At 40.4% G+C, this 27,796-nt stretch overlaps 1 protein-coding gene across 8 annotated transcripts in view; it reads right to left on the bottom strand.

The window, feature by feature from the left end:
* Positions 1 to 27,796, bottom strand: part of SCAI (suppressor of cancer cell invasion) — a 195,020-nt gene that overhangs the window by 99,391 nt on the left and 67,833 nt on the right. For 5 of the 8 annotated variants that reach the window (XR_010119972.1, XR_008656491.2, XR_008656493.2 and 2 more), the window contains exons 3-4: positions 16,883 to 16,951; positions 6,436 to 6,567 (exon numbers count right to left, since the gene is read on the bottom strand). Coding sequence is in view for 3 of the 8 variants with exons in the window: in XM_055271088.2 (XP_055127063.1) it covers positions 6,436 to 6,567; positions 16,883 to 16,951 (201 nt within the window). In the remaining 5 variants the exon portion in view is untranslated. The remainder of the gene's footprint in view (positions 1 to 6,435; positions 6,568 to 16,882; positions 16,952 to 27,796) is intronic. The other 3 variants (XR_010119973.1, XM_055271089.2, XM_063636003.1) reach the window with 1 other exon arrangement.

The following is a 27,796-nucleotide window of genomic DNA, read 5'->3' as shown; positions in this document are numbered from 1 at the left end:
GGGAAAATGAAAGGCTCTGACAACTTAGATGAACAGCTTAATATAATGTGGAAAGACACACCTCCAAGAGTAAAAAGAGAATTTATTATATCCCAAATGAGACATGATACAAAAATCTGAAACCTTTCATGCACTGAAATGCCCTTTTTCACTCTGCTCATAATGAGTTAAAAGTCCAACAGGGAATACAACAGGGGAGGTTTGTGAGGTGCTGTGTGTTCTACCCCTTCATCTGAATACAAGTCACATGGATGTATTCAGTTTCTTAAAAACACACTTACAGCATGTGCACTTTTCTGCAAGTCAAGTATACTTCAGTAATAAGTTTAACACACAGTTCATGAATTGAAGAAAGAAAGTGAAAAGAAAAGCATGTTAGAACCTGTGGAAAAGCAGAGAAAAAAAAAAAAAGACAAGCACTAACAGTGAAAAGAATGCTAGAGGGAAAGGGCTTAATATTAAAAACTGACACTATTCCAGCTGGATCCCACTTCATTCCATTTCCCCAAAAGCCAATGCTGGTCCAGACCACTACCAATACATTTCTTTTTCTCTATAAGGACCATGGACCTACTCAGACCAATTTAAATAAGGGGGTGGGGGTGGGCACAGGGGGATAGCAACCAAAAAAACCTCATAATTATTCCGAAATAAATCTTGTCCCTTTCTAAAGAAATGCTCATAAAGCAACATCAACACTCGAAAGAAAACAGGTTTCTGACTGACATAACTCAAAGATCTTCTTTACACAGGAAACAAGGAGAGCAGTGTAGACAAGAATGCCAATACACACCTCCAACCCACCACCACAGGGAACTTTAAGGAAGGCCTACAAAACTGATAAAGACAGCCCTTTATAATCAAGGTCTAATATTGAAAAAAGAACACTTTTTTTTCTTTTTATAAAAGGGACAAGGTCTCACTGCATTGCCCAGGCTGGAGTACAGTGGCATAACATAGCTCATTGCAGCTTCAAACCCCTGGGCTCAAGTGATCCTCCTACCTCAGCCTCCCAAGTTGCTGGGACTAAAGGCACACACCACCATGCCCAGCTAATTTTTAAATTTTTGGTAGATGGAGTCTTCCTATGTCGCCAGGCTGGTCTGGAGCTCTTGGCTTCAAGTGATTCTCCTGCCTTGGCCTCCCAAAGTACTGGGATTACAGGTGTCAGCCACTGCTCCTGGAGACACTTTCATTTATGTAAACAAAACAAGAAAACATTTCTACGGCTGCTATACTGGACAACCACATCTCTCTCAAACAAAAATCCAAAAGCATTCAGAGAAGATGTATAGTTTGCTCACCACAGACCTATTTTTGTATAAATAATTATGGCTGGCTTATTTATGTATTTAGTTAGAGACAGAGTCTTGCTCTGTCACCCAGGCTGGAGTGCAGTGGCATGATCTCGGCTCACTGCAACATCCGCCTCTCGGCTTCAAGTGATTCTCCTGTCTCAGCCTCCCGAGTAGCTAAGATTACAGGCGCATGCCAGCATGCCTGGCTAATTTTTGTATTTTTAGTAGACATGGGGTTTCACCATGTTGGCCAGGCTGGTCTCGAACTCCTGGCCTCAGATGATCTGCCCGCCTCAGCCTCCCAAAGTGCCAGGATTACAGATGTGAGCCACCGTGCCCAGCCAATTACAGCTTATTTAAATTGAAGAGGGTCATTCCATAAAACACTGAAAATATATCCATGGTATATTTGCTTATCCACCCTTCCAGGTGACAGGTCAAAATTTATCATTATTAGTACTGTCAAATTTTAAAACAGCACCTTAAAAAGATATGACTCCATACCTGGGATATAAGATTTATATTTCAAAATAGCTCAAAGAGTAGATTTGAAATGTTCCCAACACAAATAAATGATAAATGTTTGAAGTGATGGATATCCCAAATCCATAATGTGATCATTACAATGGTATGTATGTATCAAAATATCACCTGTACCCCATACATATGTAAAATTATTATGTATCAATGTTTAAAAAGAAAAAATGAAAAATATGCAATAATCAAAACAATCGGAAGTGTTTTTCTGATTAAAAAAAATAACATAAAACTAACATCCCATTCCATACACAAAAATTAACTCAAAATGGGCTGGGCATGGTGGCTCATGCCTGTAATCCCAGCACTTTGGGTGGCCGAGGAAGGCGGATCACTTGAGGTTAGGAGTTCAAGACCAGCCTGGCCAACATGGTGAAATCCTGTTTCTACTAAAAAGAATACAGTGTGGTGGCACCAACTACTAGGGAGGCTGAGGCAGGAGAACTGCTTGAACCTGGGAGGCAGAGGCTGCACTGAGCCGAGATCATGCCACTGCACTCCAGTCTGGGTGACAGAGCAAGGCTCCATCTCAAAAAAAGTAATTAAAATAAAAAGAACTCAAAATGGATCACAGACCTAAATGTAAGAGCTAAAACTATAAAACTCTTAGAAGAAAACACAGGAGTAAATTTTCACGACCTTAAGTTAGGCAATGATTTCTTAGATACAATACCAAAAGTATAAGCAATGAAAGAAAAGAATGACAAGTTTAACTTTATTAAAATTAAAAACATTTGTGCTTCAAACAATACCATTAAGAAAGTAAAAGACATGCTGGGTGCGGTGGCTCATGCCTGTAATCCCAGCACTTTGGGAGGCCAAGGCAGGTGGATCACCTGAGGTCAGGAGTTCTAGACCAGCCTGGCCAACATGGTGAAACCCCGTCTCTACGAAAAATACAAAAATTAGCCAGGCGTGGTGGCAGGCACCTGTAATCCCAGATACTCGGGGCAGGAGAATCGCTTGAACCCAGGAGGCGGAGGTTGCAGTGAGCGAGATCGCGCCATCACACTCCAGCCTGGGGGACAAGAGCAAAACCTCATCTCAAAAAAAAAAAAAAAAAAGAAAGAAAGTAAAAGACAATCCACAGAATAAGATAATATATATTTGCAAATCATACATCTTACAAGTGACTTGTATCCAGAATATATAAACAATTATAAATTAATAATTTTAGGCCAGGCACGGTGGCTCACGCCTGTAATCCCAGCACTTTGGGAGGCCGAGGCGGGCGGATCACGAGGTCAGGAGATCCAGACCATCCTGGCTAACATGGTGAAATCCCATCTCTACTAAAAAATACAAAAAATTAGCCATGTGTGGTGGCGGGCACCTATAGTCCCAGCTACTCAGGAGGCTGAGGCAGGAGGATGGCGTGAACCCGGGAGGTAGAGCTTGCAGTGAGCAGAGATCGCACCACTGCACTCCAGCCTGGGTGACAGAGCGAGACTCTGTCTCAAAAAAAAAAAAAAAAAATTAATAATTTTAAAAATAATTCAATTTTTTAACTGGTCAAAGAATTAGAACAGATATTTTCCCAAAGAAGAAACAGAAATCGCTAATAAGCACATAAAAAGATGCCCAACATTAGGGAAATTCAAATCAAAACCACCAAGAGACACCATTTACATCCAGTAGGATGTCTATAATCAAAAAGACAGAAAATAATAAGTGTTGATGAGAATGAGGAGAAACTGGAACACATTACTGGTGATGAGGCCCTTTGGAAAACAGTTTGGCAGGTCCTCAAAAGGCTAAACACAGAATTACCATATGACCCAGGAATTCTACTCCTTGGTATATGGCCAAGAGAATTGTAATCCCAGCACTTTGGGAGGCCGAGGCAGGTGGATCACCTGAGGTCAGGAGTTCGAGACCAGCCTGGCCAACATGGTGAAACCTGTCTCTACCAAAAATACAAAAATTAGTTGGGCATGGTGTCAGGCACCTGTAATTTCAGCTACTCGGGAGGCTGAGGCAGGAAAATTGCTTGAACCCAAGAGGCAGAGGTTGCAGTGAGCCAAAATCGTGTCATTGCACTCCAGCCCGGATGACAAGAGCAACACTCCGTCTCAAAAAAAAAAAAGAAAACCTACGCTCACATAAAGACTTGCATACAAATGTTCACAGGACTATTATTCTTGATAGCCAAAAAACTCAAATGTCTATCAACTGATGACTGGACAAATTGTGATAAATCTTTACAATGGAATATTAATCACTAATAAAAGTAGTGATACATGCTATAACACAGATGAACCTCAAAAACATTATGTTAACGAAAGAAGTCCATGATAGAAGACCACATATTGTATGATTCCAATTATTTAATATATAAAATATCCAAAATAGGTAAATCCATAGAGACAAAAAGTAGATTGGTGGTTGTCAGGGGGTTAGGGTTTGGAAGAATGTAGAATCACTGCTAATAGGAACTAGATTTCTTTTGGGGGTGATTAAAATGATCTAAAATTAAATTGTAGTAATAGCTGCACAACTCTGCAAACATACCAAACTTTTCAATTGTAAACTTTGAATGGGCAAATTTTATTGTATATAAATATAGCTCCATAAAACTGTCTCAAAAAAAAGGGGTCCAAGCTATTATAACTACGTCAGTGTTTTAAGTTTGAGAGCCCATGTGCCAGAAGTTACACAAGGGATTTAAATGTAAGCTTTTAAATGCCTTCCTACCTTTAAATCTGTAACCCCTTTAAGATTTTATTTTTATTTTTTGGTTAAGGGTCTTGCTCTGTCACCCAGGCTGGAGTGCAGTGGTGTGATCACAGCTCACTGAAGCCTCGATCTCCTGGGCTTGACCAATCCTCTCGCCTCCGTCTCCCGAGCAGCTGTGACTTGAGGCACTCGCCACCACATCCAGCTAATTTTTTCATGTTTTTGTAGAGACATGGTTTCACCATGTTGCCCAGGCTGATCTCAAACTCCTGGGCTCAAGTGATCCTCCCACCTCAGCCTCCCGAAGTGCTGGGATCACGGGCGTGAGCCACCGCGCCTGGCCTCTTTTAACTTTTTACTTACTTAATTTCAACAGGCACATAGATATGTGGGAAATAGTTTCACTAGATGTGCTAAAGCTGAGGCTAGCTGTGAGCAGAAGTTTGCCTTGGGTTTTATTTTTTTACAATTTTGTCATAGAATAATTGAGGGCAGGGACTGTTAGCTTTATCTCTGAATTTTTGTACCCAATACAGAATGTGGTACATACTGGGTGCCAATTAAATGTTGAAGAAAAAAAATATACCTGGAAGGCAAAGAAAAAAAAAAAGTCTAAGTATGCAAATTTAAGAGGTTTAAAATAATCTATTAAAGGAAAACAAAAGATTTAAACCCCAGGCATACCAAGGAAAACTTCTGAATTAAAATAGTGAAAGAAAATATTCTTTAAAAAGACACAAGTAATTTATAAAGCCAAAGACAAACATGATCTCAAACATCTCCTCTGCAGCATAAAATAGGAAGCAGCAGAGTGCAGGAGTTAAGAATACTGCCTTTGGAATCCTCCATTTAACGAATATTCACAAAGCCTTTACAATGTGCAAGACATGGGCTTAAAAACTAGAGAAACAGTGACAAACGGGCCTGCTCTTATGGACATTTCATTTTAATGCAGGAGAGACATAATAAGCAAGTAAATAATATTAAGAGTGGTAAGTGTCATGAAGCAAATCAAATGAATATAGGAAAAAGAGAATGATTAAAAGGGCAGCTTTAGACAGAATGGTATTTGAAAAAATCACATAATTTTTTTAAAAGATAAATTATCTGGTTTAAAAATAAACCCTGCCAGTATACATCCAAACCTGGGGATGTATAATACAATTGTAAAATGTAAGATAAAAAGATTTCATTTTTATCCATAAATAAAGCATAAATTAAAATAACTTATTATCTTTACAATCACTCCTTCCTATATAAATTTTCAAAAATAAAACCTGTTTATCCCTAGAATTTTACCTATTGTATGAATTTTCTTCTAACTGGTACTAAGCTAATGAAGCTTTAGGTCTGAAGTCAGTGAATATCCTAAGACTCTCAAGAACTGAAATATAGTTTAAATCATAAATAGCATGGTTTATAACACCTCATCATTACTTTTTCTACCCACCCCCCACCATCACCACCCCGATCTGGTAGACAAAGGTAACCATCATTACTTTAGGCACAGACATTTCATCCCAGAAAACAAATAAAGAAAGAATAAAAGAAACAAGCAAGTAAACAAATTCCAAAAATGCAATAGGAGGCTCCACATTCAATTGCATATGCATTTTTAGGCTCCTCAGACCTCAACACCCTAATGTGCAAAACCAGATTTAAATCAGATCTGTTGTGAGTAATGCATACAAAACCATCTCACAAAATAGCTCTTTTTAACTTGACTAAAACAGTGTAAGTTATCCTCTTTTCCTATTTTTTTATCTAAGAATTTTAAAAATGATGTCAAAGAAAAAATGATCACTCTAATACAGAAATTTATATGACATTCTACTCGTAATTTTCAGAAACTTACCACACATCAGCCAGAAAAAAAACAAATGCAGAACTAAAGAAAAGTTCAAAACATCAAGAGTCCACTCACCTTAACCCATTGAACAGTTGCTTAGATTTATCCAGAAGATAACAAAAATCTGTAACTGTTTTCCTCTCTCCCTGTGGGATATCATCTTCAGCACCTCCAGAGGACATGATTTCTTTAAGAGCAAATTCAGTCCTGTAAGAAAACATATGTTTATTCATCCGGCAGGTAAAAATAAAAAATAGAAAAAAACCTTAGTTATAACATCTGATAGTATTTTTTATCCAAGACAGATATAGAATTCTTCTGATTACAATCAAATCACAAAAATATAATTTAAGTGTAAGACACTGTAAGAAAATAGATCATCTCAGTCGGGCGCAGTGGCTTACACCTGTAATCCCAGCACTTTGGGAGGCCAAGGTGGATGGATCACCTGAGGTCAGGAGTTCGAGACCAGCCTGGCCAACATGGAGAAAGCCTGTTTGTACTAAAAATACAAAAATTAGCCGGGCATGGTGGTGGGCGCCTGTAGTCCCAGCTACTCAGGAGGCTGAGGCAGCAGAATTGCTTGATCCAGGGAGGTGGAGGTTGCAGTGAGCCGAGATGTGCCACTGCACTCCAGCCTGGGTGACAGAGCGAGATGCCGTCTCAAAAAACAAACAAACAAACAAACAAACAAAACAAACAAAAAAAAAGAAAGAAAATAGATCATCTCCTATCATTGGTATGGATGAAAATTGGAACCATATTAGAAAGCAATTTTTATAATATCCTTTCATCTAATAAATATTATTTGAATGCCTGTTGTGTTCTAGGCATTCCTCTACATGGTTAACAATCTAAAAATATTGATTTATTTATTTGTCTATTTGATCCATTCTATAAATCCTTCCGGAAAATGATCCCACAAATGGAAAACACTTTATCCATGTATTTATTTTAGTATCATAACATTTAAAAATTGAAAACAACCTAAAGGCCCCAAAGACGAAAATGGTTAGGAATACTGACCACCGCACTCTACCCAATCACTAACTTACAACTCTGTTTAAGAAGGTGAGGCAACGGTATGAGTACACTTTGGTATAAAAGGGATATAAAATCACGCACACACACATATACATACACACACACGTACACACACAGACGTATATTAAAACTATATTGAATTGAAACTATCTCCACTTGTAACAAATTTCATAAACCTGCCATGTAAAAAGAGAAAACAACAGTAAGTTGTCAGACAGTATGTACAATACAAACCTAAACTAAATTTTAAAAACTGATTTGTGTTTACACACAGACAGAAATTCCTGGAACAACATAGGAAAATTTGGTCCTGGTGTAGGATGTAAAAATAGGCAGACAAAATATAGTCACTGAAATAATGTGATACAGTTGGTGAAATAATGAACTTTAATAGATGGATTGAAGAACAGAAAGGATACAGTTGAACAAATTAATAAGCTAAAATACCAGATTTGGGGTACTCTGCCAAAAGACAGTAGAAAGAGATAAAATATATAAAAGAAAAAGCAAGAGATAAGATAGAGAAATGAGGGAAATCAACTGCCACACAATAGCTTACACAGGAAGAGAGAAAAACACAAATGAGAGTGAAGAAATATTTGCAGAAATAATGACTAAATTTCCCAGAATTAGAGAAAATATAACACCTAAAATTGAAAGGACTCAAAGAATGTCAAAATAATCCCACAGCTAGAACCATTAAAGTAAAACTTAGGAAATCAGAATTCTCTTCCCTTTCTGAAAAATTCACTGTTACAGCCACCAAGTGGGTATCCACATCACAGGGTACCTGCATGGGTGTTGGAATATAAGCTATGTGAGGAGGCCATTCGCAGGCGAGCCAGCTTGCACAGGATGTTGAAGGCCGAGTGTGGTGAGGAGGGCACCCATGAGGGCGGAGGACTGGCAGGGAAAGTAGGAGCCTGAGCACAGTGACAGCACCTCCATGTAGAAAGGTTCAAAGCAGCAATGGGAGATTTGCTATATAGAGAGGGAAGGATCAAATAAGATCTATTAAGGGCAGGCGCCTTAATTACACACCTGTAATCCCAGCACTGTGGGAGGCAGAAGCAGGAGGACCACTTGAGGCTAGGAGTTTGAGACCTGCCTGGGCAACACAGTGAGATCCTGTCTCTACAAAAAATTTAAAAATTAGCCAGATGTGGTGGCAGGTGCCTATAGCCCCAGCTACTCAGGAGGCTAAGGCAGGAGAATCAACTGAGGCCAGCAGTTCAAGGGTGCAGAGAGCTACGATCCCTCCACTGCACTTCGCCCTGAACGAGATCCCATCTCTTAAAAAAAAAATCTTTTTTTAAAAAGATTTATTAAACACAATGGGACCCAGAGTTCTCACTTGGCAGAGAAGGGAGATGTAAATATGGAAATTGAAAAAGTTAGAATGAACTCTGTGGATTGAGACTGGGCCAGGTGCAGTGGCTCATGCCTGTAATCCCAGCATTCTGGGAGGCTGAGGTGGGCGGATCATTTGGGGTCAGGAGTTTGAGACCAGCATGGGCAACATAGTGAAACCCATCTCCACCAAAAAATACAAAAATTAGCCCAGCATGGTGGGGTGTGCCTGCAGTCCCCAGCTACTTGGGAGGCTGAGGCAGGAGAATCACTTGAACCCAAGAGGCGGAGGTTGAGGTGAGCCGAGATCATGCCACTGTACTTCAGCCTTGGCAACAGAGCGAGACTCTGTTTCACAAAAAATAAACTGTAAACTAATGGATTTCCGAAGACACAGACACACGTGCATGGTATGTGTGTCTACATAAGCACACACAGATGCATACTCCCTAGCTCTGTAATTCTATCTACTGAGAGCGCCTTAGAGCAGTGATCATCTTCCCTCCCCAGTAGTATGAACATTTCTAGCACCTAGCTCTTGGCCTCTAATACCATTCTCCAATAAAAGGAACCAGACATCGCTGGAGAATTGTAATTCGCTAATTACAGCACAGGGGTAGAAAAAGTACAGGATGAATCTGAAATATCTTGTGGTAGTAAGCAAGAAAGTGCTCAAGGAATGCTAAAGAATGTCAAAAAGATATACGATCAAGCTTGAAGGAGATCTCACTGGCTAAACAGGGTAATTTCAGCATGAATACCAATAGTAATAGCAATGGATTATAACCTACTGAACAAAATAAGAAATCATGAATCAATATAGATATAAATAAATGAGTGAATAAATGGAAAGTGTGGTAGTGAATGGGATAGTTTCAGAATACTTCCCCCATAAACTACACATTACTTCCAAGGGAAAAAGTAACTTCAGAGCAGTAAAACCCAGCAGACACTGCCTTGATCAAATGATCAAAGTGAACATCATTAGTAATCAGACAAATCAAAGTCCCATGCAATGAGAAGTATTGTTCCTGTCAAAGATCTGTAGCCTGAGTCTAATCATGAGGAAACAGACAAAACCAAGTTGGGGGACATTCTACAAAATAACCAACCTATAATCTTCAAAAATGTCAAGTACTTCCCTTCAAAGAAAAGGGAAAACTGAGGTATAATGCCTGATTCTCCCCTGGATCCTTCTGCTGTAAAGGATGTTATTGAGACAACTGGTAAGGCCTGAATGGGGTCTGAGGACTAGACAGGAGTACATTTCAATGTTAATAAGAAAAATGTTCAACTACCAATGATGAATTGGTGAACAAAATACAAACATAGTAAAATACAGTAACAAAATACAAACCCAATGCAGCAAAATGAGCACATTAAAACTACACTAATCACAGCAATTGAACATGCACTGAAACCAGCATAGTTGCTAGAGGCAGTGTAAATTAGTTCAAACCCATGAGTTTCCCTGAATGTATGAGGGGACATTAAATGGTCATTCTATTAGATCTATCAATTACACTTCAGAAAATTTATCCTGAGGTTAACTGTCATTACTGGTAAATTACTCATAACGCTAGAACTGGTGAAGAATCACTAGCATCTGACATTCTTCAAAATCTATCTTTCCAGCCTCACCTTCCACTAGCACACACATACCTATTCTCCGACCACAATGAAATACTTGAAAGCCTCTGAACAAATCCTGCTCTTACACAGCATCATGATTTACATGCTATTCCCCTGGCCTATTTTGTACACCTACCAAATTTATATTCATAGTTGAAGACAGCATTCAAACGACAACTTTTCAGTAAAACTTTCCTTGAAAATCTAAATCTCTCCCTAGCACCTACTTCTAATCAAGTCAGTAGGGGCTTCTTCAGTTACTTCACAAAGAGTTAAACAAATATAACAATTATTTGTTTTTTTAAAAGTCTATCTCACCATCTAGACACACATTGTCCAAAAGTGTAGTCATTAGCCATTTGTCACTATTTGGCACTTGAAACATGGCTACTCTGAATTGAGATGTGCTGTAAATGTGAGGTATAAGTGTAAAATATGCCAGGTTTAGAAGGCTTAGTATGAAAAAAAAAAAAAAAAAGCCATGGCAGATAGTGAAAGAAAACTGATAAAGACATACGGCAACATAAAGATGGCATTAATATGTAATCCTAGCAACAGCATTGTTTGCGGAGATAATTCTCAGCAGACATCTTCAGAGTGGCATATTTCTTCAAAGTAGTTCCAACCGTCTTGCAAACAGCCAGGTATTCTGAATATATAACTAAAAAGATCATCATATATATTTTTAAATCTTTCAGTATGCTAGTGATATGGTTTGGCCCACCCAAATTTCAACTTGAATTGTAAATCCCAGAATTCCCATGTGTTGTGGGAGGGAAGCAGGGGGAGGTAACTGAATCATGGGGCCATCTTTCCCATGTTATTCTCATGATAGTGAATAAGTCTCATGAGATCTGATGGTTTTATCAGGGGTGTCCGCTTTTGCTTCCTCCTCATTTTCTCTTGCCACTGCCACGCAAGAAGCACCTTTCGCCTCCTATCATGATTCTGAGGCCTCCCCAGCCACGTGGACCTATAAGTCCAATTAAACCTCTTTTCCTTCCCAGTCTCAGGTATGTCTTTATGAGTAGCATGAAAATGGACTAATACAGCTAGGTTGCAAAAGACAAATAGTTTGTGTTTCATGACTTTCTCAGTGTTCCTATTCAAGCATTTCATAAATATACCACTCTTTCTTGTAGCTGCTACTTATCACATTCTACTCTAATATTACAGAAACCTGTGCCTCATGTCATACCAGATTATAAAGTCCTTGGATGGGCACGGTGGCTCATGCCTGGAATCCCAGCACTTTGGGAGGCCAAGGTGGGCAGATCATGAGGTCAGGAGATTGAGACCATCCTGGCTGACACGATGAAACCCCGTCTCTACTAAAAACACAAAAAATTAGCTGGGCGTTGTGGTGGGCACCTGTAGTCCCAGCTACTCTGGAAGCTGAGGCAGGAAAATGGCATGAACTCAGGAGGCGGAGCTTGTAATGAGCAGAGATTGCGCGACTGCACTCCAGCCTGGGCAATACAGCGAGACTCCGTCTCAAAAAAAAAAAAAAAAAAAAAAAAAAAAAAAAAAAAAGGCCTTAAGGGCTAAACCCATGTTACATTTATTCTTGCTCTTCAACTAAACCTCCAACAGAACTTCAAATACCTCGAGTATTTATTTCAGTCTTATGAATTGAAATGGATTATGGTAATAGTTTTGGACAAAGTAATATAAAACCTAAACTTAAAAAAATATTGTTCAAGGCTGAGCCCGGTGGCTCACGCCTGTAATCCCAACAATTGGAAGGCTGAGGAGAGCAGATCACTTGAGTCCAGAAGTTAAGAGATCAGCCTGGACAACACAGTGAAACCCTGACTCTACAAAAAAATAAAAAAGCTAGCCAAGCATGGTAGGCAGCACATACCTGTGGTCCCAGCTACTCAGGAGACTGATGTGGGAGGACTGCTTGAGCACAGGGGTTTGAGGTAGCAGTGAGCTACCACTGGAGGCAACAGAGCAAGACCCAGCTCAAAATGAAAGAAACGAAACAAAGAAAAGAAAAAAATATATATGGAATTCATCACCAGCAGAACAAAAGGAAAAGAAGAGTGTCCTTTAAGCAAAAGGAAAATAATCAAAAAAAGAAACTTAGAGATATAGGAAAAAAATATAGAGCAAGGGTAAAGGAAATGTATGGGTAAATATAAGCAAATATCGACATTATAACACGAAGATATGCATGTGTTTTACAGAAGAATGGAAAAAAAGTTAGTCTATTAATTGAAAGGGGAATAAATGGAGTTAAAGTGTGCTGAGGTCCTTGCATTATTCTGAAAGTGACAAAAATAATAGTTTATACTAAATTTTAAGTCAGGAAAGCATGCCTTAATCTCTAGATTTTTTTTTTTTGGAGACAGAGTCTCGCTATGTTGCCCAGGCTGGTGTGCAGTGGCGTGATCATGGCTCACTGCAACCTCCGCTTCCCAGGCTCAAGCCATCCTCCCATCTCAACCTCTTGAGTAGCTGGGTCTCCAGGCGCACCACCATGCTCGGCTAATTTTTTGTATTTTTTAGTAGAGACATGATCTCCCCATGTTGCCCAGTTGGTCTCAAACTCATGGACTCAAGTAATCCTCCTGCCTCAGCCTCCCAAAGTGCTAGATTTACAGGCATGGGCCACTGTGCCCAGCCTAGTCTCTATATTAAAATCTTTAAAAAAAAAAAGTAGGCTGGGCACAGTGGCTCATGCCCATAATCTCAGCACTTTGGAAGGCCAAGGTGGGCAGATCACGAGGTCAAAGGAGTTCGAGACCAGCCTGACCAACATGGTGAAACCCCATCTCTACCAAAAATACAAAAATTAGCCGGGTGTGCTGGCACATGCCTGTAATCCCAGCTACTCAGGAGGCTGAGGCAGGAGAATTGCTTGAATCTGGGAGGTGGGGGTTGCAGTGAGCCAAAATTGAAAAAAAACAAACAAAAAACAAACAAACAAAGAAACACCAAAACAAAGGCCAGGCACGGTGGCTCATGCCTGTAATCCCAGAACTTTGGGAGGCTGAGACAGGTGGATCATGAGGTCAGGAGATCAAGACCAGCCTGGCCAACATGTTGAAACCCTGTCTCTACTAAAAATACAAAAATTAGCTGGGCATGGTGGCACGTGCCTGTAATCCCAGCTACTCGGGAGGCTGAGGCAAGAGAATCACTTGAACCAGGGAGTAGGAGGTTGCAGTGAGTCCAGATCGCACCACTGCACTCCAGCCTGGTGTGAGAGTGAGACTCCGTCTCGGGGAAAAAAAAAAAAAAAAAAAAAAAGTAAAACACTGTATAAGTACTAATGAAGTCAAACAATAGAATGGTTTTAATTATAACCCCCCACTCCCCAAAAAAACGGAAGATTGGGCCTGGCGCGGTAGCTCACGCCTGTAATCCCAGCACTTTGGGAGGCTGACGTGGGCGGATCACTTGAGATCAGGAGTTCGAGACCAGCCTGGCCAACATGGCAAAACCCCATCTCTATTAAAAATACAAAAATTAGATAGGCATGGTGGCACACACCTGTAATCCCAGCCACTCAGGAGGTGAAGATTGCAGTGAGTCAAGATCGCACCACTGCACTCTAGCCTGGGTGACAGAATGAGAATCAATCTCAAAGGAGGAAAAAAAAAAAAGAGAATGAATATAGAAAAGACAGAACAAATAGAAGGCAAAGAGTATAACAGTAAAATTAAAACACAATATGTCAGTAGCTACAATATATTTTAATGAACTAAGTAATAAAATTTAATGATGAAGTCCATTAGATTGGATTTAAGAAAAAAAAGCTGATACATGAGTAAAAGATTGAAAAAGGTTGAAAGTCAAAGTATGGAAAATACATACCTTGAAACATCAACCAAAAGGGAAGAAGTGTAGCTATGCTATTATCAGGCAACACTGACTTTAAGTCCCCCCCCAAAAAAAATCAATATAGATGAGAAGAATATTCCCTAGTGACAAAGTGTTCAATTCAATATATACCTTTTATCTTTTTTTTTTTTTTGAGACAGAGTTTCACTCTTATCACCCAGGCTGAAGTGCAATGGCGGGATCTCAGCTCACTGCAACCTCCATCTCCCAGGTTCAAGTGATTCTCCTGCCTCAGCCTCCCAAGTAGCTGGGATTACAGGCATGCACCACCATGCCCAGCCAAGTTTTGTATTTTTAGTAGAGATGTGGTTTCACCATATTGGCCAGGCTGGTCTTGAACTCCAGACCTCAGGTGATCCCCCTGCCTTGGTCTCCCAAAGTGCTGGGATTACAGGCGTGAGCCACCGCGCCCAGCCAATTCAATATATTTCTAAAAATCATATGCACCTAATAACATAGCCTCAAAATATATAAACAAAAATGGATAAAACTAAACGAAGAAACAGACAAATCCACAATCATAATGGGAAATTTTAGAACATATCCCTCAGTAACTAACAAAAGAATCATAAAAAAAGATTAACGATAGTAGGATTTTTAAAATCCCCATTAATAAAGTCGACCTAACTGAAATACAGAAAACCACACATCTACAAACTGCAGAATATGTCTTTTTTTATATACATACCCATGGAGCAATCATAAAGACCAATTCTAGATGGGTGCCGTGGTTCAAATAAATAAATTAATTAATTAACACTAATTCTCATACTCCATCTCAAATAAATAAGTAAATAAATACTAATTCTATGCTAGATATAAATCAAGTCCCTACAGGTCACAAATAATTAAAATTACAGTATGCCTTCTGACCACACTGCAAGTAAGTGAGAAATCAATAGCCAAAATATTACTAAAAAAATTCTCAGCTGGGCACAGTGGCTCACACCTGTAATCTCAGCACTTTGGGAGGCTGAGGTGGGCAGATCACCTGGGGTCAGAAGTTCGAGACCAGACTGGCCAACATAGTGAAATCCCGTCTCTACTACAAATACAAAAATTAGCTGGGCATGGTGGTGGGTGCCTGTAATCCCAGCTACTTGGGAGACTGAGGCAGGAAAATCACTTGAAACCAGGAGGCGGAGGTTGCAGTGAGCCAAGATCGTGCCACTGCACTCTAGCCTGGGTGACAGAGTGGAAGTCCATTTCAAAAAAAAAAAAAAAAAAATTCTCATGTTTGGAAATTAAGAAATATCCATGTAAATAATTCACGGGTCAAAAAACATCATAATGAAAAGTAGAAAACATTCTGAACTGATTCACAATGAAAATTAAAGCTTATAGATACAGATAATTCTATGCTTAGAGAGAAATGGCTGGCCTTTAAACAGATACATTTAAAAAGAGGTTAGGAAATGAACAGCCAATAAGAGCAAATTAAACCCAAAGAAAATAGAGGGCAATAAATTTACACAGATGAAATTAATTAAATAAGGAACACAACAAAGTCAACAAAATAAAGTTAGTTCTTTAAAAAGACTAATAAAACCCTGGCAAGAATGACCCACAGGGGAAAAAAAACAACAACAGAGAATAACTAATATCAAGAATGAAAGGCCGGGCGCGGTGGCTCAAGCCTGTAATCCCAGCACTTTGGGAGGCTGAGGCGGGTGGATCACGAGGTCAGGAGATTGAGACCATCCTGGCTAACACCGTGAAACCCCGTCTCTACTAAAAATACAAAAAATTAGCCGGGCGAGGTGGCGGGCGCCTGTAGTCCCAGCTACGTGGGAGGCTGAGGCAGGAGAATGGCGTGAACCTGGGAGACAGAGCTTGCAGTGAGCCGAGATCACGCCACTGCACTCCAGCCTGGGTGAAAGAGCGAGACTCCGTCTCAAAAAAAAAAAAAAAAAAGAATGAAAAAAAGGAATATCACTGCTGAAAACAAAAAGATCACGAAAGGAATATTATAATAACTTAATGCCATCAACGTGAACATTTAAGTAAAATAGACAAACACTGAGAAAAACACTTTTTGCTAAACCTGATACAGAAAGAAATTTTGAAGAGTTCTAATCTACTAAAAAATTGACAGCCTAATTGAAAGCCTACCCACAATGAAAACTGCACACCCAGGTGGTTTCACTGGCAAATTTATAAAAAACATCTAAAGAAGACAAAAGAAAAAGAGGCAATCTTACACAAACTCTTACAGAATAGAGACATTCCTCAGCTCATTTTATGATGCCAACATAATTTTGATACCAAACCCTAACAGGGATATTATAAGAAAGCAAAATTACAGGCCATTCTCACTAATGAGTATAGATGCAAATATACTAAGCCAAATGTTAGCAAGTCCAATTCAGCAATATATAAAAAGGACATGACAAAATTGGACTTATTTTAGGAATGTAAAGTTGGTTTGATATTTGAAAATCAATTACTGTAATTTATCACACAAGTAGAATGAAGGACAAAAATCATACTACAATTGCTCAACAGATGCACAACTCACATTTGGTAAAATTTAACATTGGCTCACAATTAGGAAAAAAAATCAACTCAGCAAACTAGGAACAGAAAGAGAGCTTCATTAATTTTATAAAGGATATGTATTTTAAAACTATAGGAAAAATCATACTTTTCAGTGAAATGTTGATATCTTTCCCCTTGAGATTGTGAATGACTGCTATCACCAGAACCTCTGATACTGTATTGAATAAAGAAAAAAAGAAAACAAAAAAGATATAAGCTGTTATTATTTGTACATAACATGAACATTTCCATAGAAATTTCAAAAGAATCTATATGTAATTATCAGAATTAACCAGTGAGTTTAGCAAAGTTTCTGGATAAAAGGTCAACACATATAAAGGTTAAGTATATTTCTATATTCCCAAGAACACAGAAAAAATTTTTAAATCAATTTAGTGTAGCCTAAGTGTACAGTGATTATAAAATCTACAGAAGTGTATGGTCATGTCCTAGGCCTTCACATTCACTCACCACTTGCTCATTGACTCACTCAGAGCAACTTCCAGTCCTGCAGGCTCCATTCATGGTAAGTGCCCTGATAGGTATACCATTTTTTATTTTATTTATTTATTTTTTATTTTTTATTTTTTTTGAGACAGAGACTTGCTCTATCTCCCAGGCCGGAGTGCAGTGGCCCGATCTCGGCTCACTGCAAACTCCGCCTCCTGAGTTCACACCATTCTCCTGCCTCAGCCTCTGGAGTAGCTGGGACTACAGGCGCCCGCCACCATGCCCGGCTAATTTTTTGTATTTTTAGTAGAGACGGGGTTTCACCGTGTTAGCCAGGATGGTCTCAATCTCCTGACCTCGTAATCCGCCTGCCTCGGCCTCCCAAAGTGCTGGAATTACAGGCGTGAGCCACTGCACCTGGCCTATTTATGTTTTTTAAAGATGCAGCTGTGCTTGGAACCATTTTTTAATCTCTTACATTGTGTTTTTACTGCACCGTTTCTATGTTTAGATATGTTTGGATATACAAGTACTTAACATTGTATAATTGCTAACAGTATTCAGTACAGTACCATGCTGTACAGGTTTGCAGCCCAGGAGCAACAGGCTATACCATGAAGCCTAGGTATGTAGGAAGGCTATACCATCTAGTTTGTGTTAAGTACACTCTATGATATTTGCACAACAAAATTGCCTCATGACACATTTCTCAGAACATATCCCTGTTGTTAAGCAACACGACTGTATATATAAATTATGTGGGGAGATTGGAAATCTATAAACAAGATCAATTCAACAGACACTTGTGGGAAGCACACGGGTAAACATATCACAAGAATAGAAGTAGAGACAAAAGAAAAAGAACATATATTTTAATAGGTTGAACTGTGTCCCCCTTAAAAGATATGTTGAAGTCCTAACTTCGGGTACCTGTGAACGGGACAGGACCTTCTTTGGAAAGAGGTGTTTTGCAGATGTAATTAAGGCCTAAGTTAAGATGACGTCATGCTGGAGTAGAGTGGGCCCTGAACACAATGTGACTGCTGTCCTTAAAGAGCAGGAGACACACAGACAGACACACAGGGAAGGGAGAGTGCCATGTGAAGACAGACAAGAGGGAAGGCAGCCACGTGAAGACGGAGGCAGAGATCAAAATCACACAGCTGCAAGCCAAGGAACGCCAAGGATTGCTGGCAACCATCAGAAGCCGGGAGAGAGGCCTGGAACAGATTTCCCTTCTGAGTCTCTAAGAAGGAACCAATTCTGCAACCACTTAATTTTGGATTCTGGCCTCCTAAACTATGAAAGCATAAATTTCTGTTGTTTTAAGCCACCTAGCTTGTCATTTCTCATTTTGGTCTTAATTTGCATTTCTCTGACAACTAATGAAGTTCAATACCCTTTCATTTGTTACAGCAGGCCTGGGAAACTAATACATAGATACATAATACATGGATAGAGTCCTTACACAGATTACAAAATGGGCAAACAAGCAAAACAACAACGAGCAGGGACAACTGCTCAAAGACGTGTTTTGCTGAGTAAAGAAAATTTGGCAAATTATTGACCTGCCTTGTTGATAATTACTTTTTATAAGAAGTTTGTGACAAAGCAACAAGAAAAACTGCCTCTCTGGATTGAATTCTGAGTAAGTAGTTGGTAATATGAAAGTTTGAAAGAAATCTTGAGAGAAAATAATGTTAAGTCTGCATTACATTATACCAGTATGCATAAAGTGGAGTCATAACAGCAGTGAAAAGGGCCCTGATACAGCACAAAAGCCCGAGTATTTCTGTTGCTAACAATTACTAGTTATGTGATTTTAACCAAAAATAACTTTAGTTAACACTTTGATTGCAAGTTTTTAATCCAGCAAAACAAGAAATTTACAAGCCAGGCATGGTGGCTCACACCTGTAATCCCAGCACTTTGGGAGGCCAAGGCAGGAGGATAGCTTGAGGCTAGATGTTCAAGACCAACCTGGGCAACAAAGCAAGACCCCATCTCTACAAAAATTAAAAAATTAGCCAGGCATGATGGCATGCACCTGTAGTCCCAGCTACTCGGGAAGCTGAGGCAGGAGGATCCCTTCAGCCCAGGAGTTTGAGATTACAGTGAGCTGATTGAGCCACCACACTCCAACCTGAGTGACAGAGTCAGATCCTGTCTGAACAACAATAACAAAAAAAAAAACACAAAATAAAACAAAAAACAAAGAGGCTGAGCATGGTGGCTTATGCCTCTAATCCCAGAACTTTGGGAGCCCAAGACAGACAGACTGCTTGAAGCCAGGAGTTCAAGACCAGCCTGAATAACATGGCAAAACCCCATCTTGATTATTCTGTAACATTTTTTTATAAAAAAATTAAAAATAAATTTACACTTGGCTTGCTTACCTCAGATACCTGTTGTGAAGATAAAAATAAGATTTCAGCTGTAAAATCAGTTTGAAAACATTACATAATATATAATATCACGATCACTATTATTCTGCATTTAGTGATGTTTCAAAAACATAAGGAACAACTCTGTGATCAGACTGAAAAGGTAAACAGGCAGAGAAAAGAAAGGAAGTACATAGGAAAGAAAATAAAAATATAACAAAAAATTTGACCAGGCGCGGTGGCTCACGCCTATAATTCCAGCACTTTGGGAGTCCAAGGCGGTTGGAAAACTTGTGGTCAGGAGTTCAAGACCAACCTGGTCAACATGGTGAAACTCCTGTCTCTACTAAAAATACAAAAAATTAGCCAGGCGTGGTGGCACGTGCCTGTAACCCCAGCTACTCGGGAGGCTGAGGCAGGAGAATCACTTTAACCCAAGAGGCAGAGGTTGCAGTGAGCCAAGATCATGCCACTGCACTCCAGCCTGGGAGACAGAGCGAGACTCCATCTCAAGAAAAAAAAAATTAAAAAACAAAAAGATTTATTCTGACAAAGAAAGGAGAGCATTTATGGAAATCACATGCTAAGAAAGGGATCATTTTGTTATGAACTCAGATTTTTTTTTTTTGAGACAAAGTCTTGCTCTGTCACCCAGGCTGGAGTCCAGTGGTGTGATCTTGGCTCACTGCAAGCTCCACCTCCCAGGTTCACGCCATTCTCCTGCCTCAGCCTCCCGAGTAGCTGGGACTACAGGCGCATGCCACCATGCCCAGCTAATTTTTTTGTATTTTTAGTAGAGACGGGGTTTCACCATGTCAGGCAGGATGGTCTCGATCTCCTGACCTTGTGATCTGCCCGCCTCAGCCTCCCGAAGTGCTGGGATTACAGGCGTCAGCCACTGCACCCGGCCTTTTTTTTTTTTTTTTTTTTTTTTTTTTTTGAGACGGAGTCTCGCTCTTGTCACCAAGGCTGGAGTGCAGTTGTGTGATCTCAGCTCACTGAAACCTCCGCCTCCCAGGTTTAAGCAATTCTCCTGCCTTAGCCTCCTGAGTAGCTGGGATTACAGGCACCGGCCACCACACCCGGCTGATTTTTGTACTTTTAGTAGAGATGTGGTTTCGCCATGTTGGCCAGGCTAGTCTCGAACTCCTGACCTCAGGTGATCTGCCCATCTCGGTCTCCCAAAGTGCTGCGGTTACAGGCGTGAGCCACCGTGCCCGGCCATGAGCTCATATTTTTAAAAAACATAAAAAGAGATAGAATGGCTGTATAATTAAGCATGAGCATAAAATACTATCACATGTCCCAGCTGTAAAAACAGAATATTAATAATACCTAGCTCTTAAAGTTGTTGGACAATAAAATGAACTAACAGATATGAAACTGTGCTATAAATTACACTATACCATGAAATTGTTAGTTTCAAAATTGTTGCAAATATACTCTGAAACAGCACAAATTGAAAAATACCAAGTACAGAAAGTGTTGAATATGTGTGTATATGTGAGGGGTGATGATGATGGTTTTGCCATATTCAGTATAAACAGAATAGCTACCACTTGGTACAGATGGCATTCCTATAATGGGAACAAATGACAGAGCTCTAAAAGCTGGTCCTTACCACAGTGTGAAGCATCTTCACATATCAAGGATAGCATAAAATTATCATGAATTATACACAAATTATTTTCTAAAAACAATCTTTTTTTTTTTTTGGAGACATAGTCTCGCCCTGTTGCCCAGGCTTGAGTGCAGTGGTGCAATCTCAGCTCACAGCAAGCTCCACCTCCGGGATTCAAGCAGTTCTCCTGCCTCAGCCTCCGAGTAGCTGGGATTACAGGCACCTGCCACCAAACCCAACTAGTTTTTGTATTTTTAGTAGAGACAGGGTTTCACCATGTTGGTCAGGCTGGTCTAACACTCCTGACCTCAAGTGATCCACCTACCTCGACCTCCCAAAGTGCTGGGATTACAAGAGTGAGCCACCACACCAGGCCAAAACAATCTTTTTGTCTTATTCCAACATGTTACTGAAGTTAAATTACAAGGCCAGGCATGGTGGCTCACGCCTGTAATCTCATGCCTGTAATCCCAAGGTAGGAAGATCGCTTGAGGCCAAGAGTTCAAGACTAGCTTGGGCAATATCTGATATGGTTTGGCTGTGTCCCTACCCAAATCACATCTTGAATTGTAGCTCCCATAATTCCCATGTGTTGTGGGAGGGACCCGGTGGGGAGATAATTGAATCATGGGGGCGGTTTCCCCCATACTGTTCTCATGGTAGTGAACAAGTCTCACAAGATCCGATGGTTTTATAAGAGGAAACCCCTTTCGCTTGGTTCTCATTTTCTCTCTTGTCTGCCGCCACATAAGATGTGCTTTTCACCTTCCACCATGATTGGGAGGCCTCCTAGCTACATGGAGGTGTGAGTCCATTAAACTTCTTTTCTTTTATATCACCCAGTCTCAGGTGTGTCTTTATTAGCCGTGTGAAAACGGACTAACACACTATCACAAGACTCTATCTCTATAAAATTTTTTTTTTAAATTAGTCTGGCATGGTGTTGTGTGCCTATAGTCCTAGCTATTAGGAGGCTGAGGTGGAAGGATCGCTTGAGTCCAGGAGTTCTAGGCCGCAATGAACATGACTGTACCACTGCACTACAGCCTGGGTGACAGAATGAGACTCTAACTCAAAGAAAAAAAGTTACATGCTATAATAATAATGAAAAGAGAAATGCATAGGTACCAAACTTCTTGTTGATCATGTATAAAGAAACTGAATAATACCATGAGGGCAGAGAGTTTAAGAAAAGGAAGCCAAAGGAGTTTTGGCATGGAGCAGCAGTGATACACAGCCAGAAGGCCATTTGTAAAATATTGCCCACAAGACTATGAAAACATCATTTTGCCTATCAAATATAGAAAAAGAGAGATGTTTATCTAACACACACAACTACACAAATTCCAGTACTCATTCAACTGAGACACAGCACAACCTAGCAAAAAGCACTGCAGTGAAAGGGAAAAAAGGCAGGAAAAAAAGAGAACACACAATTGCTTCATACACAGAGCAAAAGGAGTGTTGGTTAATCAGAGTAAATGTTGGCTCCGCTTGCTGTATTCTGCATTTTCTCTAGTGCACACTGGTATAATTAGTCGATACTTATTGAGGAAACTAAGTTCTGATTAGCATGAGGTGTTCAGGGCAAAAGAATATATTACTTTCACTGCTTAAGGCATACAGATCTGCATGCATTTGTTTCAAGGCCAGTGCCAGAACGGAAAACTAAAGAGGGCAAGGGACAGGGGATAGTAGAGATTCTTTATTTATTTATTTATTTATTTATTTATTTATTTATTGAGACAGAGTCTTGCTCTGTCACCAGGCTGCAGTGCAGTGGCGCAATCTCAGCTCACTGCAACCTCTGCCTCCTGGGTTCAAGCGATTCTCCTGCCTCAGCCTCCCGAGTAGCTGGGACTACAGGCAGGCACCACCATGCCCAGCTAACTTTTGTATTTTTAGTAGAGGCGGGGTTTCTATGTTGAATCCATGTTGGCCAGGATGGTCTCGATCTCCTGACCTCGTGATCCATCCGCCTTGGCCTCCCAAAGTGCTGGGATTACAGGTGTGAGATAGTAAGATTCTTATTACTGAGAAAAGATATAGTTACATTAAAAATTTCTTCTCCAATGTACAAAAATAACAATGAAGCAAACAGTATTTAATAACTGAGTATAAATGAAGAAATAAAACAGAAAAAATTGAAAAATGCAGAAAATAGCTTTTAAAAATTTATTCCTATGACTTATTTTTTTATTTTTTTATCGTGGTAAAATATACATATTTACCATCTTAACCATTTCTAAGTGTACAGTTCAGTGGTATTGAATACATCTATAGTGTTATATAGCCATCACCACCATCCATCTCCATTTTCATCTTGTAAAACTGAAATTCTATACCCATTACATAATAACTCCCCCATTTTCCCCTCCTCCTAGCCCTTGGCAGCCACCAATCTACTTTCTGTCGATAGGTTTGACCACTCTAAGAATATCATGTAAGTGGAATCATACAGTATTTGTCTTTTTGTGTCTAGCTTATTTCACTTGGCATTATGTCCTCATGATCTATCCATGGTGCATGGTGTAGCATATATCAGTATTTCCTTCCTTTTTAAGGCTGAATCATACGCCCTTGTTTTTATATACCATATTTTGCTTCTCCATTCATCCATTGATGGACACATAGGTTGCTGCCATGTTATAACTACTATGAATAATGCTGCTATGAACATGGGTATACAAATATCTCATGAAGAACCTGCTCTCAATTATTTTGGGTATAAACCTAGAAGTAGAATTGCTGGATCATATAAGGATTCTATTTTTAATTTTTTGAGGAACTGCCATATTGTTTTCCATAGTGGCTGTATCATTTCATAGTCCCACCAACAGTGCACAAGAGCTCCAACTTCTCCATGTTTCTCAACACTTGTTATTTTCTATTTATTACTATCATACCTTCTTGATAGCAGCCATATGAATTAGTGTAGTTTTGATTTGCATTTCTCTAATGACAAGTGATGTTGAGCATCTTTTCACCTGCTTATTGGCCATTTGTATATCTTCTTTGGAGCAATGTCTATCCTATGACTCTGTTTATGCAGCAAAAAGACACTTATACAAGGGCACTTTTAAAATAAATGTAATGTAAAGATAAAAAAGAAACAAAAATAAAAATAAAATAAATGTGTAAATAAAATGAAGAGTACAGGATTTAATCACTCTGAAAGGTTTTTTTCCCTGTATGGTTAGTCAAATACCCTCACATTTCACTCACAGACTGCAGGCTTCTATTCTTCCTATTCTTCCAAATGCTCTCAATTTCCTTAAGCACTCTTGTTCTCCTTTTTTTTTTTTTTTAAGACAGAGTTGCCAGGCGTGGTGGCTCATGCCTTCATGCCTGTAATCCCAGCACTTTGGGAGGCCAAGGTGGGCAGATTATGAGGTCAAGAGATCGAGATCGTCCTGGCTAACATGGTGAAACCCGGTCCCTACTAAAAATACAAAAAATTAGCTGGGTGTGGTGGCACGCGCCTGTAGTCCCAGCTACTCAGGAGGCTGAGGCAGGAAAATTGCTTGAACCCAACAGGCAGAGGTTGCAGCGAGCCAAGATCGCGCCACCGCACTCCAGCCTGGGTGACAGAGCGAGACTCCATATCAAAAAAAAAAAAAAAGATAAGAGTCTCGCTCTGTCACTCAGGTTGGAGTGCAGCAGCACAATCTTGGCTCACTACAACCCCCACCTCCCAGGTTCAAGCGATTCTCCTGCCTCAGCCTCCTGAGTAGCTGGGATTACAGGCGTGCACCACCATGCCCGGCTAATTATTGTATTTTTAGTAGAGATGGGGGTCTCACCATGTTGGCCAAGCTGGTCTCGAACTCCTGACCTCAAGTGATCCGCCCACCTCAGCCTCCCAAAGTGTTGGGATTACAGGCTTGAGCCTGGCCTCATTCTGCCTTATTTTCAGAATAGTTACTACTTCTCTCAGTGGCAAAGAACAGATAGAATCTCCTAAGGATATCCAGGCTTGCAGTTATGCTGGTTCCCAAATCCAAACTTGATCTAATTTAAATACAAACCCAATAAAATCTAAACTCTTATATTATTAATATGAAAAACTGGCCAGAGACGGTGGCTCATGCCTGTAATCCCAACACTTTGGGAGGCCGAGGTGGACGGATCACCCGAAGTCAGGAGTTCGAGACCAGCCTGACCAACATGGTGAAACCCCGTTTCTACTAAAAATACAAAATTAGCCAGGCATGGTGGCGCATGCCTGTAATCCCAGCCACTTGGGCGGCTGAGGCAGGAGAATTGCTTGAACCCAGGAGGCGGAGGTTGCAGAATCACACCACTGCACTTCAGTCTGGGCAACAAGAGTGAAACTCCATCTCAAAAAAAATAAAAGATGAAAAACTAAGGTCCAGTTAGTTGGTTATCTAAAAACAATACATACAAACAAGATGCATGGAATGACTATTTATAAAGCTAATGGGGCAGGAAATACAAAAATATACAAAATGAAAGAAAGCATCCAAAATATGAATCTGGAGACAGATGTAAGGAAGCATGACTCAAAGCCGCCTACTCCTAACAATTCATTCAAACTGTCTCCAGTAGAGAACTCACAGAGGCAGAAAATACAATGCAGTTTCATTTAAATCACCATTTATTTATTTATAACAACAAAACTCAAGAGGAAACAACATATGTAGGCAAAAGCCTCAATCACCAATCAACAAGCTATTAGGTCTATATTTCTATTTAGTCTGTAAAGAAGTGCAGGCCACAGAGATGTTTCATTCTTTTTTTTTTTTTTTGAGACGGCTTCTCACTTACTCTGTGAGTGGCATGATCTCCCGGCTCACTGCAACCTCTGCTCCCAGGTTCAAGCAATTCTCCTGCCTCAGGCTCCCACGTAGCTGGGATTACAGGCATGCACCACCACGCCCAGCTAATTTTTTATTTTTTTTTTTGAGATGCAGTTTCGCTCCTGTTGCCCAGGCTGGAGTGCAGTGGCACGATCTCCGCTCACAACAACCTCCGCCTCCAGGTTCAAGTGATTCTCCTGCCTCAGCCTCCCAAGTAGCTGGGATTACAGGCATGTGCCACCATGCCCGACTAATTTTGTATTTTTAGTAGAGACAGAGTTTCACCATGTTGACCAGGCTGGTCTTGAACTCCTGACCTCAAGTTTTCCAACCGCCTCGGCCTCCCAAAGTGCTGGGATTATAGGCATGAGCCACCACGCCTGACCTTGTTGTATTTTTAGTAGAGATGAGGTTTCACCATGTTGGCCAGCCTGGTCTCGAACTCCTGACCTCAAGCAATCCACTCTCATTGGCCTCCCAAAGTGCTGGGATTACAGGTGTGAGCCACCACACCTGGCCAACACACATTTCCTTGTTGATCGATCACATACAAAGATGCGAGCAACAGTAGCCAACAGTCTGTGTATGTAGTATAAATACAAACAAAATGAAAATCATTACGGGACACTCGAGCAACATCTCAGCATACTCTGACAGAAGGCTGTTAGTCATCAAATGTTGGGTTAATCTGTACTAAGCAGAACAACAACAATAAAAATAACCCATTGAAAGATATTTATGGGCCAGGGGTGGTGGCCCATACCTGTTATCCCAGCACTTTGGGAGGCCGAGGCAGGCAGATCACTTAAGGTCAGGAGTTCCAGACCAGCTTGGCCAACATGGTGAGACCCCATTGCTATTAAAAATACAATAATTAGCTGGGCGTGGTGGCACCCGCCTGTAATCCCAGCTACTCAGGAGGCTGAGGTAGGAGAATCGCTTGAACCCAGGGGGCGGAGGTTGTAGTGAGCCAAGATTGCACCACTGTACTCCAGCCTAGGCCACACAGTGAGTGAGAAGTCATCTCAAAAAAAAAAAAAAAAAAAAAAAAAAAAAAAAAAAACTGTCTTTGTGGCCTGCACTTCCAAAAAAAAAAAAAGAAAGAAAGAAAAAAGGAAACATGGATGGCTGGGCGGTGGCTCACCTCTGTAATCCCAGCACTATGGGAGGTCGAGGCAGGCAAATTGTTTTGAGTTCAAGAGTTTGAGACCAGTCTGGCCAACATGGAGAAACACCATTTTTCTTTTCTTTTCTTTTTTTGAGACAGAGTCTCACTCTGTCACCCAGGCTGGAGTGCAGTGGCATGATCTCAGCTCACTGCAACTCTCTGCCTCCCGGTTTCTAGCAATTCTCCTGCCTCAGCCTCCCGAGTAGCTGGGACTACAGGCAAATGCCATCACACCTAGCTAATGCAAATTTTTAGTAGAGATGGGGTTTCATTCTCCATGTTGGCCAAGTGGTCTCGAACTCCTGACCTCAGGTGATCCACCTGCCTTGGCCTCCCAAAGTGCTGGGATTACAGGCGTGAGCCACCGTGCCCAGCAGAAACTCCATTTTTCTACAAAAAAATGAAAAAATTAGCCAGGCATGATGGTGTGTGCCTGTAGTCTCACCTACTCGGGAAGGTGAGGTGGGAGCGCCACTGCACTCCAGCTGGGGTGACAGAGCCAGTCCCTACTCATATGGTCATATGATCTATTCCGTGACAATTCTGCTTTCCTACATTTCATGTTTTGTCTACAATA

This window comes from Symphalangus syndactylus, chromosome 3 (genome assembly GCF_028878055.3).
Source record: "Symphalangus syndactylus isolate Jambi chromosome 3, NHGRI_mSymSyn1-v2.1_pri, whole genome shotgun sequence".
Lineage (NCBI taxonomy): Eukaryota > Metazoa > Chordata > Mammalia > Primates > Hylobatidae > Symphalangus > Symphalangus syndactylus.
Note: the sequence above shows the minus strand (reverse complement) of the source record. Positions and strands in the feature narration are given on the sequence as shown.